This window comes from Euleptes europaea, chromosome 16 (assembly GCF_029931775.1).
Source record: "Euleptes europaea isolate rEulEur1 chromosome 16, rEulEur1.hap1, whole genome shotgun sequence".
Classification (NCBI taxonomy): domain Eukaryota; kingdom Metazoa; phylum Chordata; class Lepidosauria; order Squamata; family Sphaerodactylidae; genus Euleptes; species Euleptes europaea.
This window is the reverse complement of record NC_079327.1, coordinates 7,422,027-7,440,025: the sequence shown is the minus strand read 5'-3', so window position 1 is coordinate 7,440,025 and position 17,999 is coordinate 7,422,027. Positions and strand designations below refer to the sequence as shown.

Below are 17,999 nucleotides of genomic sequence, written 5' to 3'. Positions count from 1 at the left end.
GGCCATCTTCTGGGCATGGAGTATGGGTTGCTGGGGGTGGGAGGTAGTCGTGAACGCCCTGCCTTGGGCAGGGGGTTGGACTAGATGACCCTGGTGGTCCCTTCCGACTCTACGATTCTATCTTTGATTCCATGATCGATGACGACAGGGAGGGCACCTTGGCCATCTTCTGGGCATGGAGTAGGGGTCGCCGGGGGCGGGAGGCAGTCGTGCACGCCCTGCCTTGGGCAGGGGGTTGGACTAGATGACCCCGGCGGTCCCCTCCCACGGTGGTCCCTCGATGCTCTTTCCTTCTCCTCACTGCCCTGACAGGCTTGTCCTTCTCGGCCCGCCCTCTGCGCGCGCTCAGAGGCTCGGCCGCCTTCCCCGGGCGCTTCCGAACCCCACGCACCCCATCCGAGGGGGGGGGGACCCCCGAAGGCGCCGGGACAGGGTCCGCCCGAGCGCCCCCGCTCCTCCCGCCCCCCGGGCCTTGAGCGACGGCCCGTCAGGAGGCTGGCCGGGCTGGGGGGGGGGGGGGCGGCGCCGGCGGCGGGCGGCCAATGGGGGCGCGGGGAGGGGGCGCGGCCGCGGCGGCCCCTCCTCCCGGGCTGGTGGGGAGGGTCGGAGCGGGCGGCCGGGGGCAGAGCGCGAGAGGGGCGCGAGCGGAGCGGAGCCGGGCTGCGCGCTGCAAAGGCGGCCGGGGCGCGGAGGATGCGCGCGGGGAGGTGGATGCGCAGGAGGAGGACCAGGAGGAGGAGGAGGACCCGCGCCGCCCCCCACCCACCCACCCCCCGACCCCCGGCTGGGCGTCGCTCCGCCGGCCAGGATGACCCACCCGCGGCGGAGCGGGGCTCCCTCCATCCTTTCCATCCCTCCATCCCTCCATCCCTGAACCTTTGATGGCATCGCAATTGTGACAACTGGTGCGGACGATGGTCCTCCCTCCCCAGACCCGGACTCGCTCCTCTCCCCCCGCTCCGGATCGGGCTCCAGAGGCGATGGATGGCGCGGAGCCTTCTTCCCCGGCGGGGTGAGCGCAAAGTTGGAGCAGCTTTGGCGGGGAAGGGTGGGGGGGGCTTGGAAGAGAAAGAGGATTGCCCTATATATTTCCCCCCCCCTTTAATTCGGGCGTCGAGATCTGTTCGGACGGGAGGAGGAGGAGGAGAGGAAGATCGCCGCCGTGCCGGTAATTTTTTTTTTTTGGGGGGGGGAGGCGCGGAGGTCGCTTTCCCCGCAGCCCCCTGACCTGCCTGCCTGCATCAGGGCGATGGAGACCCGGCGCGGACACGTCGCCGCCTGGGTTTTCAATGCAGATGGCAGGTCGCTGCTTCTGGCTGACTGCCCCCCCCCATCCGATTCCCCCCCCCAGCTGACTCCCCCCGGATGATTTCCCATCCACCCACCCCCCAAGACCCGGAGTCGCTCCTTTCCCCCCGCTCCGAATTGGGTTCCGGATGCGACTCCCCCCAAGATGATTGCCACCCCCATCCACCCCCCCCCCAAGACCCGGAGTCGCTCCTCTTTCCCCGCTCCGAATTGGGTTCCGGATGCGACTCCCCCCAGATGATCACCCCTCCCCCAGTCTTTAAGGACCCTTCCAGCTCACTTGTCTCCCATCAGGGTCTCTGAGCCCAAGTCTCTCTTTCCCTTCCCCGGCGCTGCTCGGTTGCAGAATTCATGCATGGCGAGCTGATTCTTGGGTCCCCCATCAAAGGGGGCAGGCTGGCGACCACAGCTGCATCGCCCCTTCCTCCACCGAGATCAAGGGGACCCCCCTATATCATTGCCCCTTCCTCCACCAATATTAAGGGAACCCCCCCCCCCATATCAAGGGTGTTTTTTTTAGCCCACCCAAACGCGGCGATCCCCCTGTATCTGCCTTTGTAAACATCTGGCTCCATGCTTCGGACTTGGATCCAGACGCCTGCTTCTCTTCTCCCCCCCCCCTCCTGTTTATTTTGAAGTTGAACCTTCTCGGCTGCAGCCGCCGCACACGCAGGCACACTGCAACATCTGGAGAAGGTGACATTTTGCCTGGCTCTTGGTGGGGGGGAGGACGGGGGGAAGTCCTGTGGCTGTCTGTCTGAGTGGATCAGGATGGGGAGAGCCTGCCGGCCAGAACTGCCGCAGATGCAGCCGTGGAAGCAGAGGCGGTCTGGATCCTGGTACAGCCCAGACCGCCGTGTCGCACTTGCATGGGATCTAAAACGCAAAAGAGAGAGGAGAGGAGGCGAGGTGGTGGGGGATCCGGCTAGGTAATTTAACAAGGGGTGGGGAGGCAGGAGTGGCGGCACTGTGTGTGGCGCTTAGGATGCGATTCACGGAAAGTTGCGCGGAAAAGCATTGGCGGGGCTGGAGTAAATATCCTGTGATGCGTTGGGAGGGAGGGAGGGATTTGCATCTCTCTCTCTGCCCTGCAAGCAGTTAAATTTCCTTCGCGCTCGGGCGCAGAGGCTGGCGGTGGTGGACTGGTGTATGCCTAGAGAGGAAGGATTTGCTGGAGCCAGAAAGGGAAGAAAAGCAGGTGGCTGTTCATTTGCGAACATGCTCGGATGTGTGTTGCAGAAATGTGGAGCATGACTTGGCAGCTGCATCTGGGGCTGGTTGGAACGAGACAATAACGCTTGTGTTTTTTTGTTGCTGTCCTTGTGATTGTGTTGACAGAGGCTGTCTGGAAATAAGAGCTCCGGCGGGGTGCATCCTGTGATTCTCCTCCTGCCAGTCGGCCGGCTCTCCTCCGTGGAACCCTTTGCGATCCTAAGAAGAGAAGGAACTGTAAACACTTTATCATGGACCTGAGGGATTTTTACCTGTTGGCTGCCCTGATTGCCTGTCTCAGGCTGGATTCTGCCGTAGCCCAAGAACTTATTTACACAATCCGAGAGGAGCTGCCGGAAAACGTGCCCATTGGGAACATACCAAAGGATTTGAACATCTCTCACATCAGTTCTGCCACAGGGACCAGTACAAGTCTCGTCTACAGGCTGGTGTCCAAAGCCGGGGATGCCCCTTTGGTCAAAGTGTCCAGCACTACCGGGGAGATCTTTACCACCTCCAACCGAATCGACAGGGAGCGGCTCTGCGCCGGGGCCGCGTACGTGGAAGAGAACGAGTGCTTCTTCGAACTGGAGGTGGTGATTCTCCCCAATGACTTTTTCCGGCTGATCAAGATCAAAATCATTGTGAAGGATACCAATGACAATGCCCCCATGTTCCCTTCGCCGGTCATCAATATCTCCATCCCTGAAAATACGCTGATCAACAGCCGCTTTCCCATCCCCTCGGCTACGGATCCTGATACCGGTTTCAATGGGGTGCAGCACTATGAACTTTTGAATGGGCAGAGTGTCTTTGGGCTGGATATAGTGGAGACTCCGGAAGGCGAGAAGTGGCCGCAGCTGATTGTGCAGCAGAACTTGGACAGGGAGCAGAAAGACACCTATGTGATGAAAATCAAAGTCGAGGATGGAGGAACCCCCCAGAAATCCAGCACAGCTATCCTCCAGGTCACAGTAAGTGATGTGAACGACAACAGGCCAGTTTTTAAAGAGGGTCAGGTGGAGGTACACATCCCAGAGAATGCCCCCGTAGGGACCTCGGTCATCCAGCTTCATGCTACAGATGCAGACGTAGGAAGCAATGCAGAGATCAGATACATTTTTGGGGCCCAGGTTGCTCCCGCCACTAAAAGACTCTTTGCTTTAAACAACACAACTGGGCTGATTACAGTTCAGAGGGCCTTAGATCGAGAGGAGACCGCTATTCACAAGGTGACGGTGCTGGCCAGCGATGGTAGCTCCACGCCTGCCCGGGCAACGGTTACCATCAATGTGACTGATGTTAATGATAACCCCCCTAACATAGACCTCAGGTACATTATAAGCCCCATCAACGGCACAGTGTACTTATCTGAGAAAGACCCTGTCAATACCAAGATCGCCCTAATTACAGTCTCAGATAAGGACACGGATGTGAATGGCAAAGTGATCTGTTTCATTGAGAGAGAGGTGCCATTCCACTTGAAGGCTGTCTACGACAACCAGTACTTGTTAGAGACCTCTTCCTTGCTGGACTACGAGGGCACCAAAGAATTCAGCTTTAAAATAGTTGCCTCAGATTCCGGCAAGCCCAGTTTGAACCAGACTGCCCTGGTAAGAGTTAAGCTGGAGGACGAAAATGACAACCCTCCAATTTTCAGCCAGCCAGTAATTGAGCTGTCGGTTTCCGAAAACAATCGCCGTGGTCTGTACTTAACCACTATCAGTGCCACGGATGAGGACAGTGGGAAAAATGCAGACATTGTGTATCAGCTTGGCCCCAATGCTTCCTTTTTTGATTTGGATAGAAAGACGGGGGTTTTGACGGCCTCCCGGGTCTTCGACCGAGAAGAGCAGGAGAGGTTCATTTTCACCGTTACGGCACGAGACAACGGTACCCCGCCCCTGCAGAGCCAAGCCGCTGTCATAGTTACGGTATTAGACGAGAATGACAACAGTCCCAAATTCACTCATAATCATTTTCAATTCTTTGTGTCGGAGAACTTACCAAAGTACAGCACCGTTGGAGTGATCACGGTCACTGACGCAGACGCAGGAGAGAATAAGGCCGTGACCCTTTCCATCCTGAATGACAACGAGAACTTTGTTCTGGATCCTTATTCTGGAGTTATAAAATCAAATGTTTCCTTTGACCGAGAGCAGCAGAGTTCCTACACCTTTGACGTCAAGGCCATCGATGGAGGGCAACCACCCCGCTCATCGACCGCAAAGGTCACTATAAATGTCATGGATGTTAATGACAACAGTCCGGTGGTCATCTACCCACCTTCTAATACTTCTTTTAAACTGGTGCCCCTTTCGGCTATCCCTGGCTCCGTGGTAGCGGAAGTGTTTGCAGTTGACATCGACACGGGAATGAACGCTGAACTCAAATATACCATTGTTAGTGGAAACAACAAAGGTTTATTCCGTATCGATCCAGTGACGGGTAACATTACCCTGGAAGAGAAGCCGACTCCTACTGATGTGGGGCTGCATCGGTTAGTGGTCAACATCAGCGACCTGGGTTATCCTAAATCCCTGCATACTCTCGTCCTCGTGTTTTTGTATGTCAACGACACGGCTGGAAACGCCTCTTACATTTATGACTTGATCCGCAGGACTATGGAAACCCCCTTGGATCGGAACATTGGAGACAGCAGCCAGCCCTACCAAAACGAGGACTACCTTACCATCATGATCGCCATTGTGGCGGGCGCCATGGTTGTCATTGTGGTGATCTTTGTTACCGTTCTGGTCCGCTGCCGCCACGCCTCGAGGTTCAAAGCGGCCCAGCGGAGCAAGCAAGGGGCTGAGTGGATGTCCCCCAACCAGGAGAACAAACAGAACAAGAAGAAGAAGCGGAAGAAAAGGAAGTCTCCTAAGAGTTCCCTGTTGAATTTTGTGACCATTGAGGAGTCCAAACCTGAGGATGCGGTTCACGAACCGATCAACGGGACCATTAGCCTTCCAGCTGAGCTGGAGGAGCAAAGTATAGGAAGATTTGACTGGGGCGCTGCCCCGCCCACCACCTTTAAACCGAACAGCCCCGATCTCGCTAAGCATTACAAATCCGCCTCCCCGCAGTCTGCTTTTCATCTTAAGCCTGACACTCCCGTCTCGGTGAAAAAACACCATGTGATTCAGGAACTCCCTTTGGACAACACCTTTGTTGGGGGCTGTGACACCCTTTCCAAACGCTCTTCCACTAGTTCAGATCACTTCAGTGCCTCAGAGTGCAGTTCCCAAGGAGGCTTCAAGGCAAAGGGCCCCTTGCACAGCAGACAGGTAAACGAGCACTTTTACTGGTCTATAAGTACTGCATACAAATGTCCAGTCAACCAGTATTAAAGTGCTAGGATGTTGTATCTTTCACTGTAATTTTAGCTTAGTTATAGTATGGATAGAGAAGGGGGGGAAATACTTGTCCCTTTCGCTATCTCTTGGGGGGGGAGGGGCAAGACTATGCATTTTTTAGAACAGATATGATGGTCCAAGATTGTATGGGTCACTGATTTTTTTTCCAAGGAAGAATTACATGCTCACACACACATGCACCTATGCACCCAGACACACACACATTCATTCAGAGCTAAAAGGCAATTGTGTAAAACTTGCCCGAAACATCTGGGTATGGAGATTGACCGAAGATGAACGATCGTTTCTTGATTTGTCAGATGAAAAAAAAACACAATTGACTGTTTTGGGATTTCTGTTTTCAGAAATGTGTTCCTTTTGATACGGAAAAAAAAAGATGATGTTTCGAAATGAGGCTGGTTTAATTGAAATTTCTCGTTTGTTACAAACTGATTTGGAACATTTTGTTAAGGTTTTTTTTGTTGTTCAGGGGGAGGGGTAATTGTTATCCTGGGAAGACTTTTGCAAGGCATTTCAGCTTGTGTTGCACAGTGTCTGTTGGCGAGCGTATAACTAAGTGATCAGGAAAGTCTTCCTCTCTCTTTCTTTTTTGGAACTGCAGTGATTTTTTTGTTGTACGGTAGTAAAGTTGCGTGTCGATTAGAGGAGGGGTTGTATTTGCATGTGTTTCTTTTCTTCTTCTTTTTAAAGAAAAATGGCCAAAGTACACTTCTGAAATGAATACATTGCTTTGAATAATAATAATAAAAAAAATAATTATGCAGGAAAGAAAACCCATCCCATTGTAAATATTTTCTTATAGCAGCAATGCACAAGCGATCTGCCGTAACCCATTTTAAAGCTGTGAAATATGCCGCGGGAGGCTGGGAGACCCGCATTTCAACCAAATCTGACGTTAGGGTGGTGGTTTCCCCCCCCTCCTTTCTTTGGGTCAAATAATTCCCTGCTAATAAAGATTTAAATATGGTGCTGTCTAATTCATTTCACTTGGTGCTTGTCTTTTGCCACTGAATTAGAAAGTCGGGACGGGCCTGTAGATGGCACTAGGATACCACGCGGGTTGGGCTGGCCGGCTGCCAATCCTGCAGTAGATAAGAAATGGGGGGATGGGAAGGTTCAAGCCGGCATTACAGCCAAAGAAACCTTTTATTTAATGACGGTCGCGCTGAAGAGACCCTTAGTTAAGCCCCCGTGAGTGTGTGTGTGTGTGTTTTGCAGTCTCTCCTTAGCGCTTAGTTTTCATTCCATCAGTTGTCTAAGACTTTGAGTAGCAGGGACACGTAGCAGTTGGTATGATATGGCGGTTTGTTTGGATTGCTGATGGGGGGGATATTGGCCGGGGCGGATGGGGAAGGGGAGGATTGTGCTATTAAAGACGGTGAATGACCATTCTCCTCTCCCAAGCTGTGGGTCATTCTCCTCCAAACTGCACCGTGACTTCTGGAGATCTCTCTGATAACAAGGCACTGTATTTAAAGTTCCCACTTAGGAGGTATCTTGTCAAAGTAAATGCCCCCAGAACACTCCATAAGCTTGTTAAAAGGACTTTGGAAGAGGAGGGGGGACATGCTTCCCACGTAAGCACTCCTTCATAAGTAATTTGAAGCACTCTGGCCTCTCAGAAGCACATTTGCCAGTTGTTGGTGAGCGTCAGTCCGGCTCACCTCTTGAGAAAAGGAAAACCCACTGGCCGTTAAACCTGTCTTTTAACTGGCAGAACTTGAAATCGGAGGACGCTCTTCCCAAGTTTTTTTTTCCATTTTGGGTGGCCCCAGGGTCTCTGGTTTGATGCTAAGCGCTTCTGTTCCCCTTTAGTTATCATTTCCCGGGCTCTGTTGCAAGAATGAGTCTTAAATTCTTTCAGGAGTCCAATAGGGAATAACACTGCAGAGACAACCCCCCCCCCCACCACCACAAACAATCTACCTGGCTGAGAGAGTAGATGGTTGAGGGTGAGAAAACGTAAATGCAGGGTTTGCCTATAAATCTTACTGTTTAGAGTGTGTGAGGGAGAATGGAGGAGGGAGAGAGAATGCTATAGATATACTTATTTTTACCAGTCTCGCAAAACTTGGTGTGGATGTGCTTATTTTTATGAATTGTGGTGAGTTGGGGTTAAAGCCAGAAGGGGAAATGGATAATATCCAGAATGGTTTGGATGGCACCCAGGTATCAAGTGGCAGGCTTTCAGAAGGAACAGGATTATTTCTTTGCCAGCCAAGGTGGCCCAGTATCATCTCAACCAGTGGAATCTTGTTTATTTCACTTTGATACCAACAGGGCAACTGCTTTTGTTCCCAATTGGAAAGATGGCGTCAGATATTGGCTAGGGCTTGATGGTGAAAGAGACAGCTGTATTCTGTTTCCCACGAGTCACTAATAATGACTCAAACACATTTTCATTGTTTTGGGGGGCCTTGACCATATTTTAAAACACATGGCCAGTTTTGGAAAGATGGTGTCGATGGCGGAAACCACATTTTCTGCTATCTTTGGTGGCAAGATTCGTGGAGAAACGAGTATACCTTTTCTTGATGCTTGTCATTCACTGTTAGGCACAGCCATTAAAACTACAGCCCAAATACACTCATTGGGGAATGCATTCTCTAGAAGTCATGTACGTATTGGGGGGTCGACGGGCAGAGAGGGTTGAATAAATTTTTTTATCAAAAAGAAAAGCATTTGGCTTGTAAAGTTATCTTTTGAGGGATATTGGAGTCACAGTATGGCGGGCACGGACACACTCCATGAGGAAGTTCTCACACATGAACTCAACTGAAGTGGATTGAAAGACTCTCGCACAGTTCCTTTTCAGTTTAGTGGAGTTTGCGCCGGATCATTTCCCATAGTAGCGTCCAGTAAAAGTCAAAATGACTGAGCAGCTCAATTTGTCTTGAGGTTACGAGTGTTGTGTTGGGAGTTGTTCTACAGGTAGTCTCTGTGTTTGACATCTTTTTGTTAAATAGGCTGCATTAATCCAGTGGAAAGTTTTCCTGAGCGAGCTGTGCTGAAGCGCAAAAGAGCACCGTCTATCATGTTCTGGGGCAGCTCTTGTTCATTTCTATGGGACGTTTGCAAATGGACTCACCCGTTGTATTCTCTCTTGGCTTCCTTGCGAAATGGTAGGATTGGCTCTATAAAATAACAGAGCAAAATTGGCTTTTAAAAAATGCTTCTTTGAGATGCAGAAGTCAACAAACAAAACTGGGGTCAGTTCAATAATGCACAGAACAACAACAAAAAAGAAACTGCTATTCACAGTGCAGTCCTAAGCAGAGTAGCTCTGTTGTACGACTGTTGAAATCAGTGGGCTTAGAATAGTGTAACTCTGCTTAGGATTGCCCTGTTGGCTTTTCCAAACTCTAAAATTTCAAGATCCTTTCAGTGATTCTTATGCTTAGTGAAGGATTTACCGAGTTTGAATTCTTTGAGCTTTGCATCCCCAAATACTTTTAAAAAAATGATCTTACCTTACAGCAGCTGAAAATGGTTTGTGCTGGGTTACTTCGATAGCTTTCTTGATCCATTGGACCCTTGCTCTCATAAAACATTTAGCCTCTTTAATAAGTCTGGTCTATCCTTTACCCCAGCTAATCAGTGGGATCGATGTGGTACTCCTTAAGATTTGTTATACTGCCAAGAGATGCTTGGGGAAAAGAATATTTATCACTGTGGCCAATGCAGTATCATAAAATATGGTGTTGCATCATTGGGATATGCTCTGAGATATGCTAGCAGTAGTATTTAGGATTGGCTGATAGATGTAAACAGGTCTAAGGGGGTTGTGCATTAGGATCCGATTACCTGTGGTGCAGGAAATCTTAGATACAAATGTTGAAAACCTTGTATATGCCGCACATAGATAAGCATGAAGTCCAGCAGATCACATTTGCAAGGAAATGATGCACAGTTCTGCTTGCTGGGCATGTGAAGATAGGATAGAAATGACTTCCTGAGGACAGGTCATATTACTGGAAATATTTCCCGTCAATACTCCCATTGTTTGCCAGTCCCTGCCCTCTGTTAAGCCTGATTGTAGGTGGAAATTCTCTCCCCTTTGGGTGGACATCTTTGACCTGACCTCAGAAGAAGTATTCATTAGAGTGTCTGAGTTCTCTAGTAGGCCTGTTGGGTAGGTGCAAAAGTTTTCATTCATTGTTCACAGTGTGTAGTGCTGAAATTAGATGTGATGCCCAGAGTTATGGACTGGAATCCAGTCAGAACTTGGGAAGTCCCAGAAAATAACTGAGAATGAAAGGCCAGGTTTAGGTTCTGTTTGCCTTGCCCCCCTTTTCCTTCTGCTCCAAGTTTAGTACTTCATGGGATGAGACTTCTCCATCCGGATTGGAAGAACCGAGTCTAGGTCCGTGAAAAAACAAAGCATTTAGCATCTTGGATGGGAAATCTGATCAGGGTGCAGAATTTGTGTCCCAGAACGGAGCAGCAATTGCTGTGAGCTGTATTAATTACTTTCACACTCCCAAGGCAGGGCCCAAGACATCTTCCATAAAATTGGTTAAGGTGTACTCTTAAATAACAGCACAGGTAGCCGTAAAATATATCTGGAGTTCATCAGGGCTCCCGCGAGCGTTGCCGAAAACTGCAGCAAACCAGTTCTGCAGATAACTAAAGACACTATCCCATCCCAGGTGGCTTGTTGCAGTGTGATTTATTTCCTTATATTTACTATAAAAAACCACCAACACCTCTATTAAACATCCTCATAAAACTCAGTGCGAGAAGCAGCAGTCCTGGTGAAAACACTTGGTGAAATAGGGGTGTTTGAACATCACCGCTTGGGTAACACGTTATCGGTTAAAATGCTTTGATTTTTAGAATGATTTTGCTTATCTGTGAAAAGCAGTGCTGGGGGGGGTGCTGATAACATGTGCCCGTTTTTAGTGACATATATATGTATGTGCGTAATGGAAGAATGGACTTAATCTTAGAACAACTGTGAGAATGTATAACCCGCACACATGCCGCTGCCATATATCTTTAAAAAAATAACATATTTTGTTCAGCTTTCTGAAGAAATCTTTGAGTTGAGACCAAGTATGGAAAACTTGAGCTGAAAAGATCTTCCGCGGCGGGAGGGGGGGAGAAAAGCAGGTGGAAACAGCGGATTGTAATGGAAATCAGAACATAACCTTAAGCTATAATTCCATTTTTCAATAGCAGCAGTGGAAATGCAAAGTTAGAACAGGGCATGTTTCTGCATGGAGAGACATTTGGTTAAAGCCCCAAGAATAATTCCACTTTCTTCTTTCCTTTCACCCCCATTTAACTCACTGCACTTTTGTGCATCTGGATCTTGTGTGTATGTGTGAGTACATGAATCATTAGAGTTTGTCTTCCCATTGATGTGCTATGTATAACTTTTTAAAAATCGTATCATACTCAGAGGAGAAAATAAAGATGTGTCTAGTTCGGCGCTATCAGAGTTTTGTGATATAGCTCCTTTGTGTATAAGGACAAGGAAGGCTCTTCTAGTTACCATTTCAGATTTTCATTTTCAAAGGATGTATTTTTCTGGCACAGCAAAACCATATCAGCCGCACTTTATTGACAGCAGTTTTATTGTAGCTAGCGGCTTTACAGTAAGCTGTTTATTGCTGTTCCCTAACTCGGTTGACAGCAATTGGGGAATTAATTTCTTTGCCCCTAGTGTGCTTTCTTGGGTATAAACAACAGATGTTTAAGATATGAAAACAGTGACCCATTTACATTTGACAACTTTTTAAGTACACAATTCTACTTCCTTAAAATTAAGCTGAAATTTGGTTTGGGGCAGGAGAGAGACCGACACGTTCCGTATTTCATGAGCTAAACTGCCCTGCTCGCCGAGCAAAACTGAATTTTTGGTTTTAATCTTGCTGGGAAGAGTTTCCAGTGAACAGACACCAACTACCACCTTCATTTGCAATGTGGGTAGTTTCAGAGGGGTAACCATGCTGCTCTGCAGTAGAACAGCTAGATTTGAGGCCAGTAACACCTTAGAGACCGACAAGATTTTCGGGGTATGAGCTTTCGAGAGTCAAAGCTCCTTTTGTCGAAAACTAGGTGGAATACATATCCCTGAGTTCTTGTATTCCAGTCAGAAGGTGGGAAGGGTGTTGCAAAGAAGAGGACACTGGTTGGGAAGGTATGATGTACACTGTAATCAGCAGAGGAGAAATGCTAGGGCCATAGGATTTTTATCTCACTACTGATGCTAACTGGTCCCTAAGACTTGTATCTTGCAGGCAGGGTCTGTAAGACTGAGATGTTCCAACAGGCCTACGGTTGAGGGTAGCACTGGTATGTTACATAGCTGGCCTCCCCTCCCTGTCTTTTCTGTTCTGTCTACCAAACTTAAAAGGTGTCCCGATTGCCGTCCCCTGGCTCATTATGGACCAGTGTTCAAAATATGTGCAGATTGGCTGCTGATAAATTTTAGTCCTATGCTAGTTTTTTCATGAATTACTGGATTTTATATGTTACGTGTTGTATTTGATGGATGTGTGCTGCTCTGAGCCCGGTCTTGGTCAGGACAGAGAGCAGGGTAGAAATTTAATAAATAATACTAATGTCTGATGAAGGGAGTTTTGAATCTTGAAAGCTTATAACCTGAAAATTTTTGTTGGTCTCTAAGGTGCTCCTGGACTCAAATCTAGCTATTTGCAATGTGGTCTTCCTCTGTTCCTTGTGGCCAGGGGCTTGCCGATCCTTTGTTATGAAATTTCATAAAATGCTATGCCCTTGCAGCCCCCTAAAAGTTTGGGAACAGAATGGGACCGCCACTTGAGCGGGAGTCAGCTGAAATCACCCTTCTCGCAAATGGACCAAAAACGTGTACAAGTATGGGGGGACATTTTATATGGAGTCTCCCTTCTTCTATTAACTGTCCTGCTCCCCCATTCTGCATCACACTCTGAAGTCTACTGATCTTTAGGAGCTGTTTTTTAAACAAGCTCAGGTGACTGCCACAGGAAGAGACATGGTTTCATTAACTGATTCCATTCGCGATTGATTGGAACTAACCCAATAATCCTAAACTGTGGGTAGGGATCCAGAAACAATGGGATTGCCTCTCTTGGTATACCCCCCAAAGACCTTTACGGTCATCAGATAACAACTTACTGGTGGTCCCTGGCCCTAAGAGTGTGTGGCAGTCCTCGACGAAAGCCAGGGCCTTTTCAGCCCTGGTGCCGGCCTGGTGGAATGCTCCGCCTAGTAACATCAGGGCCCTGCCGGACCTAAAAGAGTTCTGCAGGGCCTGCAAGACAACGCTTTTTTACCAGGCCTACAGTTGAGGGCAGCCGCTGGTATCATCTTTTGCTGGCCTCCCTACTCCTCCCTCATTTGTATGTTATTTTTGTTAATTGGGGCTTCAACCTACCGCTTAGTCTGGGCATTATGGGTTAATTTAGGTGCTATCTGGATTTTTAAAGGCTTTTAATTGGGGTTTTATTGTTTAATTTTAGAATTATCTTTAGTTTTGCTGTTAATTCTTTGATATATTTTAAGTGATGTTACCTGCATTGAGCCTGGCCTTGGCCGGGGAGGGTGGGTTATAAATCGAATAAATAAATAAGTAAATAATTAAATTTTGTTCAGGAGTCAGTTGGACGGACTCTTGTGTAATCTAACTGTGTTTGTCAAATCCTGGCTCCTGTTCTGCAGGCGTCCAGTACTGTGCAAGTGGCATAAATTGAAGAATCCTCTAGTGTATCTTCCGGAGGTACCGGACTCATCTAGATTTGATGTAGCTTCTGTTGCACCTGTTATCCCCAGAGATCTTTCTCCGCTATAGTCGGAGACGCATCCTCATCCTTCACAAACACAAAATTCCCTCTGCTTCTTTCTCCGGCTCAGTTGTTGATTCAGGGGAGTCTCAGTGGGAAAGGACAATGTAGTAGACTACTTGGTATGCTGAGATTTCCTACTTAGAAATATGATGCATTAGATCAATTTCAGTGTATGAAAACTTTTTTTTTTTTGCAATATATAAAATCTGGCCTTGTGAGGGTCCTGATTTAATCACGTTTGTTTTGGTGAAGTCTCTTGCTTCCTGTGGGGCTTACTCATGACACACCCTAACTGGATTGGGAAGGTCGCGAATGTTCATACTTTGAGATTCGTCTTGGTATTGGCCAGGAGCCCAGGAACTTGTGACCCTTCAAACCAGCTCCAGATTGAGAGGCTCATGTCATGGCTTGAAAAGTCCCTGAAACCAGTGTTTGCGTTATATGAGAAAGTCTTTACATATGATGGGATCTTTAGGAGCTGTTTTTCAAACAGTCTCAGGTTACTGCCAGAGGAAGAGACATGGTTTCATGAACCGATTCTATTCACGATAGATTAGACCCAACCCAATAATCCTAAACTGTGGGTAGGCATCCAGAAATGACATTTCGTTCAGGAGTAAATTGGACGGGCTGTACTCAGATATTGCTAACAAATTGTTTTGATCCTGACAAAAATGCACCCAACTTAGCTTCATGGCCTCCTTCCACCTCCCCTTCTTTTCTATAACCTCAGCTTGTCATGGTATTTCAATTCCAGCCCTTCGACAATTGGGGTGCCACTCCTTACCCACGAACTGGGATCCTAAGCCAGAAATAAACCGATGTGTTAACCCCCGAAAGAAAGCAGGCTTGGTTCGTCACTAGTCTATCTGGTTTGTTTGTGACAAATGAATACAGTCCCATTGTTCTCATGAAGAATGTAACTTGAGCTGAAATCTCACAGATGTCAGCTGCATCAATTTATACGTTCTTGGAGTTCCATTTGGTATTGTTGCAGATCAGAGGTCAGTATGGCGAGAGAGCTTCTGGTTCACATAGTTCATTGTTGGCATGCATGGACATATGCCAAAAAACATGGCAAAATCTTATGCGAGCACCATCAGTAATTGTTTTTGAAACTTTCTTGATTTCTGTGGGCAGTCTGCAGTTTATGTGATTTTCGTGATGATTCTCTGAATTGTCCATGTGGGGCTGAAATTAGGCTGGCTTGTGGGCCGGATAAGGGGCTGGATCTGGCCCTCGGGCCTTATGTTTGACACCCCTGACTTACAGAGTCCACCTTTATATGCTGCCTAAGTTGCATGTGCTGTGTTGTTGAACTGCAGTGAAAGGGAAAACATCTACATGTAGTTACTCCAAAACAGCATGTGCATGGAATAGCAACAGTTTGCACCGTCTGGATGCAGATGTGCTTCTGGTTGCATGTTGGCATCGCAGTTCACATGCAGATCTGAGGTAGGTGCTTTGCACTTCTTAGCAGGGTTTAGAGCAAGTGTAACAGTTGGGTTTGTAATGCGGCTTGGAATGTGCATTTCCAATCTAATTCTTTCGCTACACTCATCTTATTGGGCAAGACAGTATCTGGGTTAGGACGAATATATGCCAAGAAAAGGTGGGGTCCATTGTGTTTTCTTTGAATTATTATCCCATTAGCATTACCTTTTTGAAATCATGCCTCATACAAATAACCATCATATCTCTGTGCTTGTTACTACCCCTTTTGGTGTTCCAAAAAGTTGGCTGTTCTACCTCTCAGAAACTGAATCTGTGCGCCCCCCCCCTTTTGTAAAATCCATGAGCTGTTTTATACTTTAGCATTACCTCATAGCAGGGCTTTTAATGGCTCAGATATTTCAGTGAATAGATTATCTTCTAAAAGTGGAATAATGAACCAATGAAGGGAGAGATTGCAAATATTGCAACGCATATTTTAAATGTACTTAAAAGTAACATTGACTAAATTAGAGCATTGTCTTTTTTAAAAAATTGCTTGGAGACGCCTCTTAACATATCCTACTCGAAATGGTTTTTAGCAATGCAACTATCGTGCAACACTGAACACAGCCGGGTGAAAATTAGGTATACATAATGTGTAAGAGAGCCTTGAAAATAGGGGTGTAATTCCCCCCCTCTACCTAGGGTTGCCAACTGCCAGGTAGTAGCAGGAGATCGCCTGCTAATTCAACTGATCTCCAGCCAATAGAGATCAGATCATCTGGAGAAAAATGGCCGCTTTGGCAATTGAACTCTGTGGCACCGAAGCCCCTCCCCTCCCCAAATCCCACCCTCCTCAGGCTCTGTTCTAAAGATCTCCCACCGGTGGCGAAGAGGGACCTGGCAACCCTACCTCCACTTTTGAATAGCTTTGGTAGGAAGGGTAATGGCCATGGAAGAGCCGTTTTGCTTCTTATTGGGGGTTGATTTTGAGCAAAAACACTACAGGGCCCCAAAGAGGGGAGGATGATGATGATGATAATAAATTTTATTTGCATCTCGTTCTCCCCCCTTCCCCAGGCAAACCAGGGCTCAGGGCGGCTGACATCATAAAACCCAATATAATATATCAAATACAATCTCCAATAAGCACCCCACAAGCAAATTGTTCACTAAAGATCTACGAATGCTGTTTTTGCAGTGTAACCACATAGTTTGTGGCTTTCTATGAAATATCACGCTGCAGCAAGGCCTTTGCTCCAGAAGTTAATAAATGGGGCGTTGATTTGGAATCCTGTTTCCTTTGGAAGGGGCCTGCAGTCTTTGCGGGCGGAGTGGGAAATAAATCTTTTTTGTTTTAAGGCCGCAATGCAGACAACAGTAATGGAGGTTTTGGGGTCAGGACCGGAGGTGAAGAAAGAGCTGACCAACTCACGCGAACCATCCCCCCCCCCACCCCGGTGTAGCAACCCTGCCTTGCATTCTCTCTGTCGTTTCCTCTTGGAATGAGACTGTGTTGGTAAGGTGGAACCTTCAGGTTTTCTTGCATCAGTGTGTGAGACTTTTTTTCCCAGGAGGTATTTGTGCAGCAGGCAGTCTTTCTTAAGGCAATATTTCCTAATCTTTCTTTCTTTGGTTTCAACAGAAAATTTAACATGAGCTTCCCTCTCCCCCTTTGATAGCACAGATATTTCCAAAAAGGCATTTCCCCATTTTATTTGTTCTGAAATCCGTTTTTTCCCCTCTTTCCCTCTCACATACACTCCAAATTCATGCACCTCTCCCAGTGTAGTATACTCTTCTGATCTCATCCCCCTATGCCTTCATTGCTCGGTCTTCCTCTCAGAATTATTTTTTTTCCAAATTAATGGATTTTAAGAACATCAGAAAAGGCATGCTGGGTCAGACCAAGGTCCATCAAGTGCAGCCGTCTGTTCACAGTGGCCCACCAGGTGCCTCTAGGAAGCCCACAAACAAGACAACTGCAGCAGCATTAACCTGCCCGTGTTCCACAGCACCTAATATAATGGGCATGCTCCTCTGATCCTGGAGAGAATAGGTATGCATCATGATTAGTGTCTATTTTGACTAGTAGCCATGGATAGCCCTATCCTCATAAGAACATAAGAAAAGCCCTGCTGGATCAAACTAAGGCCCATCAAGTCCAGCAGTCTGTTCACACAGTGGCCAACCAGGTGCCTCTAGGAAGCCCACAAACAAGATGACTGCAGCAGCATTGTCCTGCCTGTGTTCCACAGCACCTAGTATAATAGGCATGCTCCTCAGATCCTGGAGAGCATAGGTATAAGAACATCCTCTCCCTCCTCTTGTTCCTCCTTCTCTTCCTCCTCCAGCCATTTTGGCAATTGGTAAGGTGGGCTGGGTGGGGAAACATGAGTACCTCAGCCCACCATGCTTTGGGCCCAATCCTCACAGCATTTTTTAAAACGGCGGCCGCATCCTTGTGTTGGCCACAAAGTTGTGTCTAGTTTGGCCCTCAGCCCCTCTTCTAATTTTGTTTCAGATGCTAGGGGTGGAATCAGGGATTTTAGGCGTTGGACTTCCTAGTAACAGGCTTCAAAATTGCTTTCAGGTTGTGGCAACAAGTCGCCCTCGCTTGTCTCTCCTCTCATCCAGAGCAGCAGGAGGGAGACAAGTTGTCAATAAAAAAAAGCTGTAGCGGCAGTCACCGTTTGTATTTATTTTATTTTCGGAAAGAGAGTGCTGGGGGAAATAAATAAATAACGCCCAATCTGCATCTGTCTAAAGGCTAGTAAACCTGGCCTGTTGAAATGTAATCTCTCATGTACTGTGGAGATAGAGGTTTCCCCCCCCCCCTTTTTGAGATTTCATCAGGTTTTATTTCAAAAAGCTGTTA

General features: G+C 47.6%; 1 protein-coding gene across 5 annotated transcripts in view; it reads left to right on the top strand.

Moving 5' to 3' along the window:
• Positions 1-2,695: 2,695 nt before the first annotated feature.
• PCDH9 (protocadherin 9) overlaps positions 2,696-17,999 on the top strand; it is a 770,680-nt gene continuing 755,376 nt past the window's right edge. For 4 of the 5 annotated variants that reach the window (XM_056862105.1, XM_056862103.1, XM_056862104.1 and 1 more), the window contains exon 1: positions 2,696-5,807. In XM_056862105.1, coding sequence (XP_056718083.1) covers positions 2,772-5,807 — 3,036 coding nt within the window. In that variant the 5' untranslated portion in view covers positions 2,696-2,771. Of the gene's footprint in view, positions 5,808-6,702; positions 6,766-17,999 lie in introns of those variants that run through there. The other variant, XM_056862106.1, reaches the window with a different exon arrangement.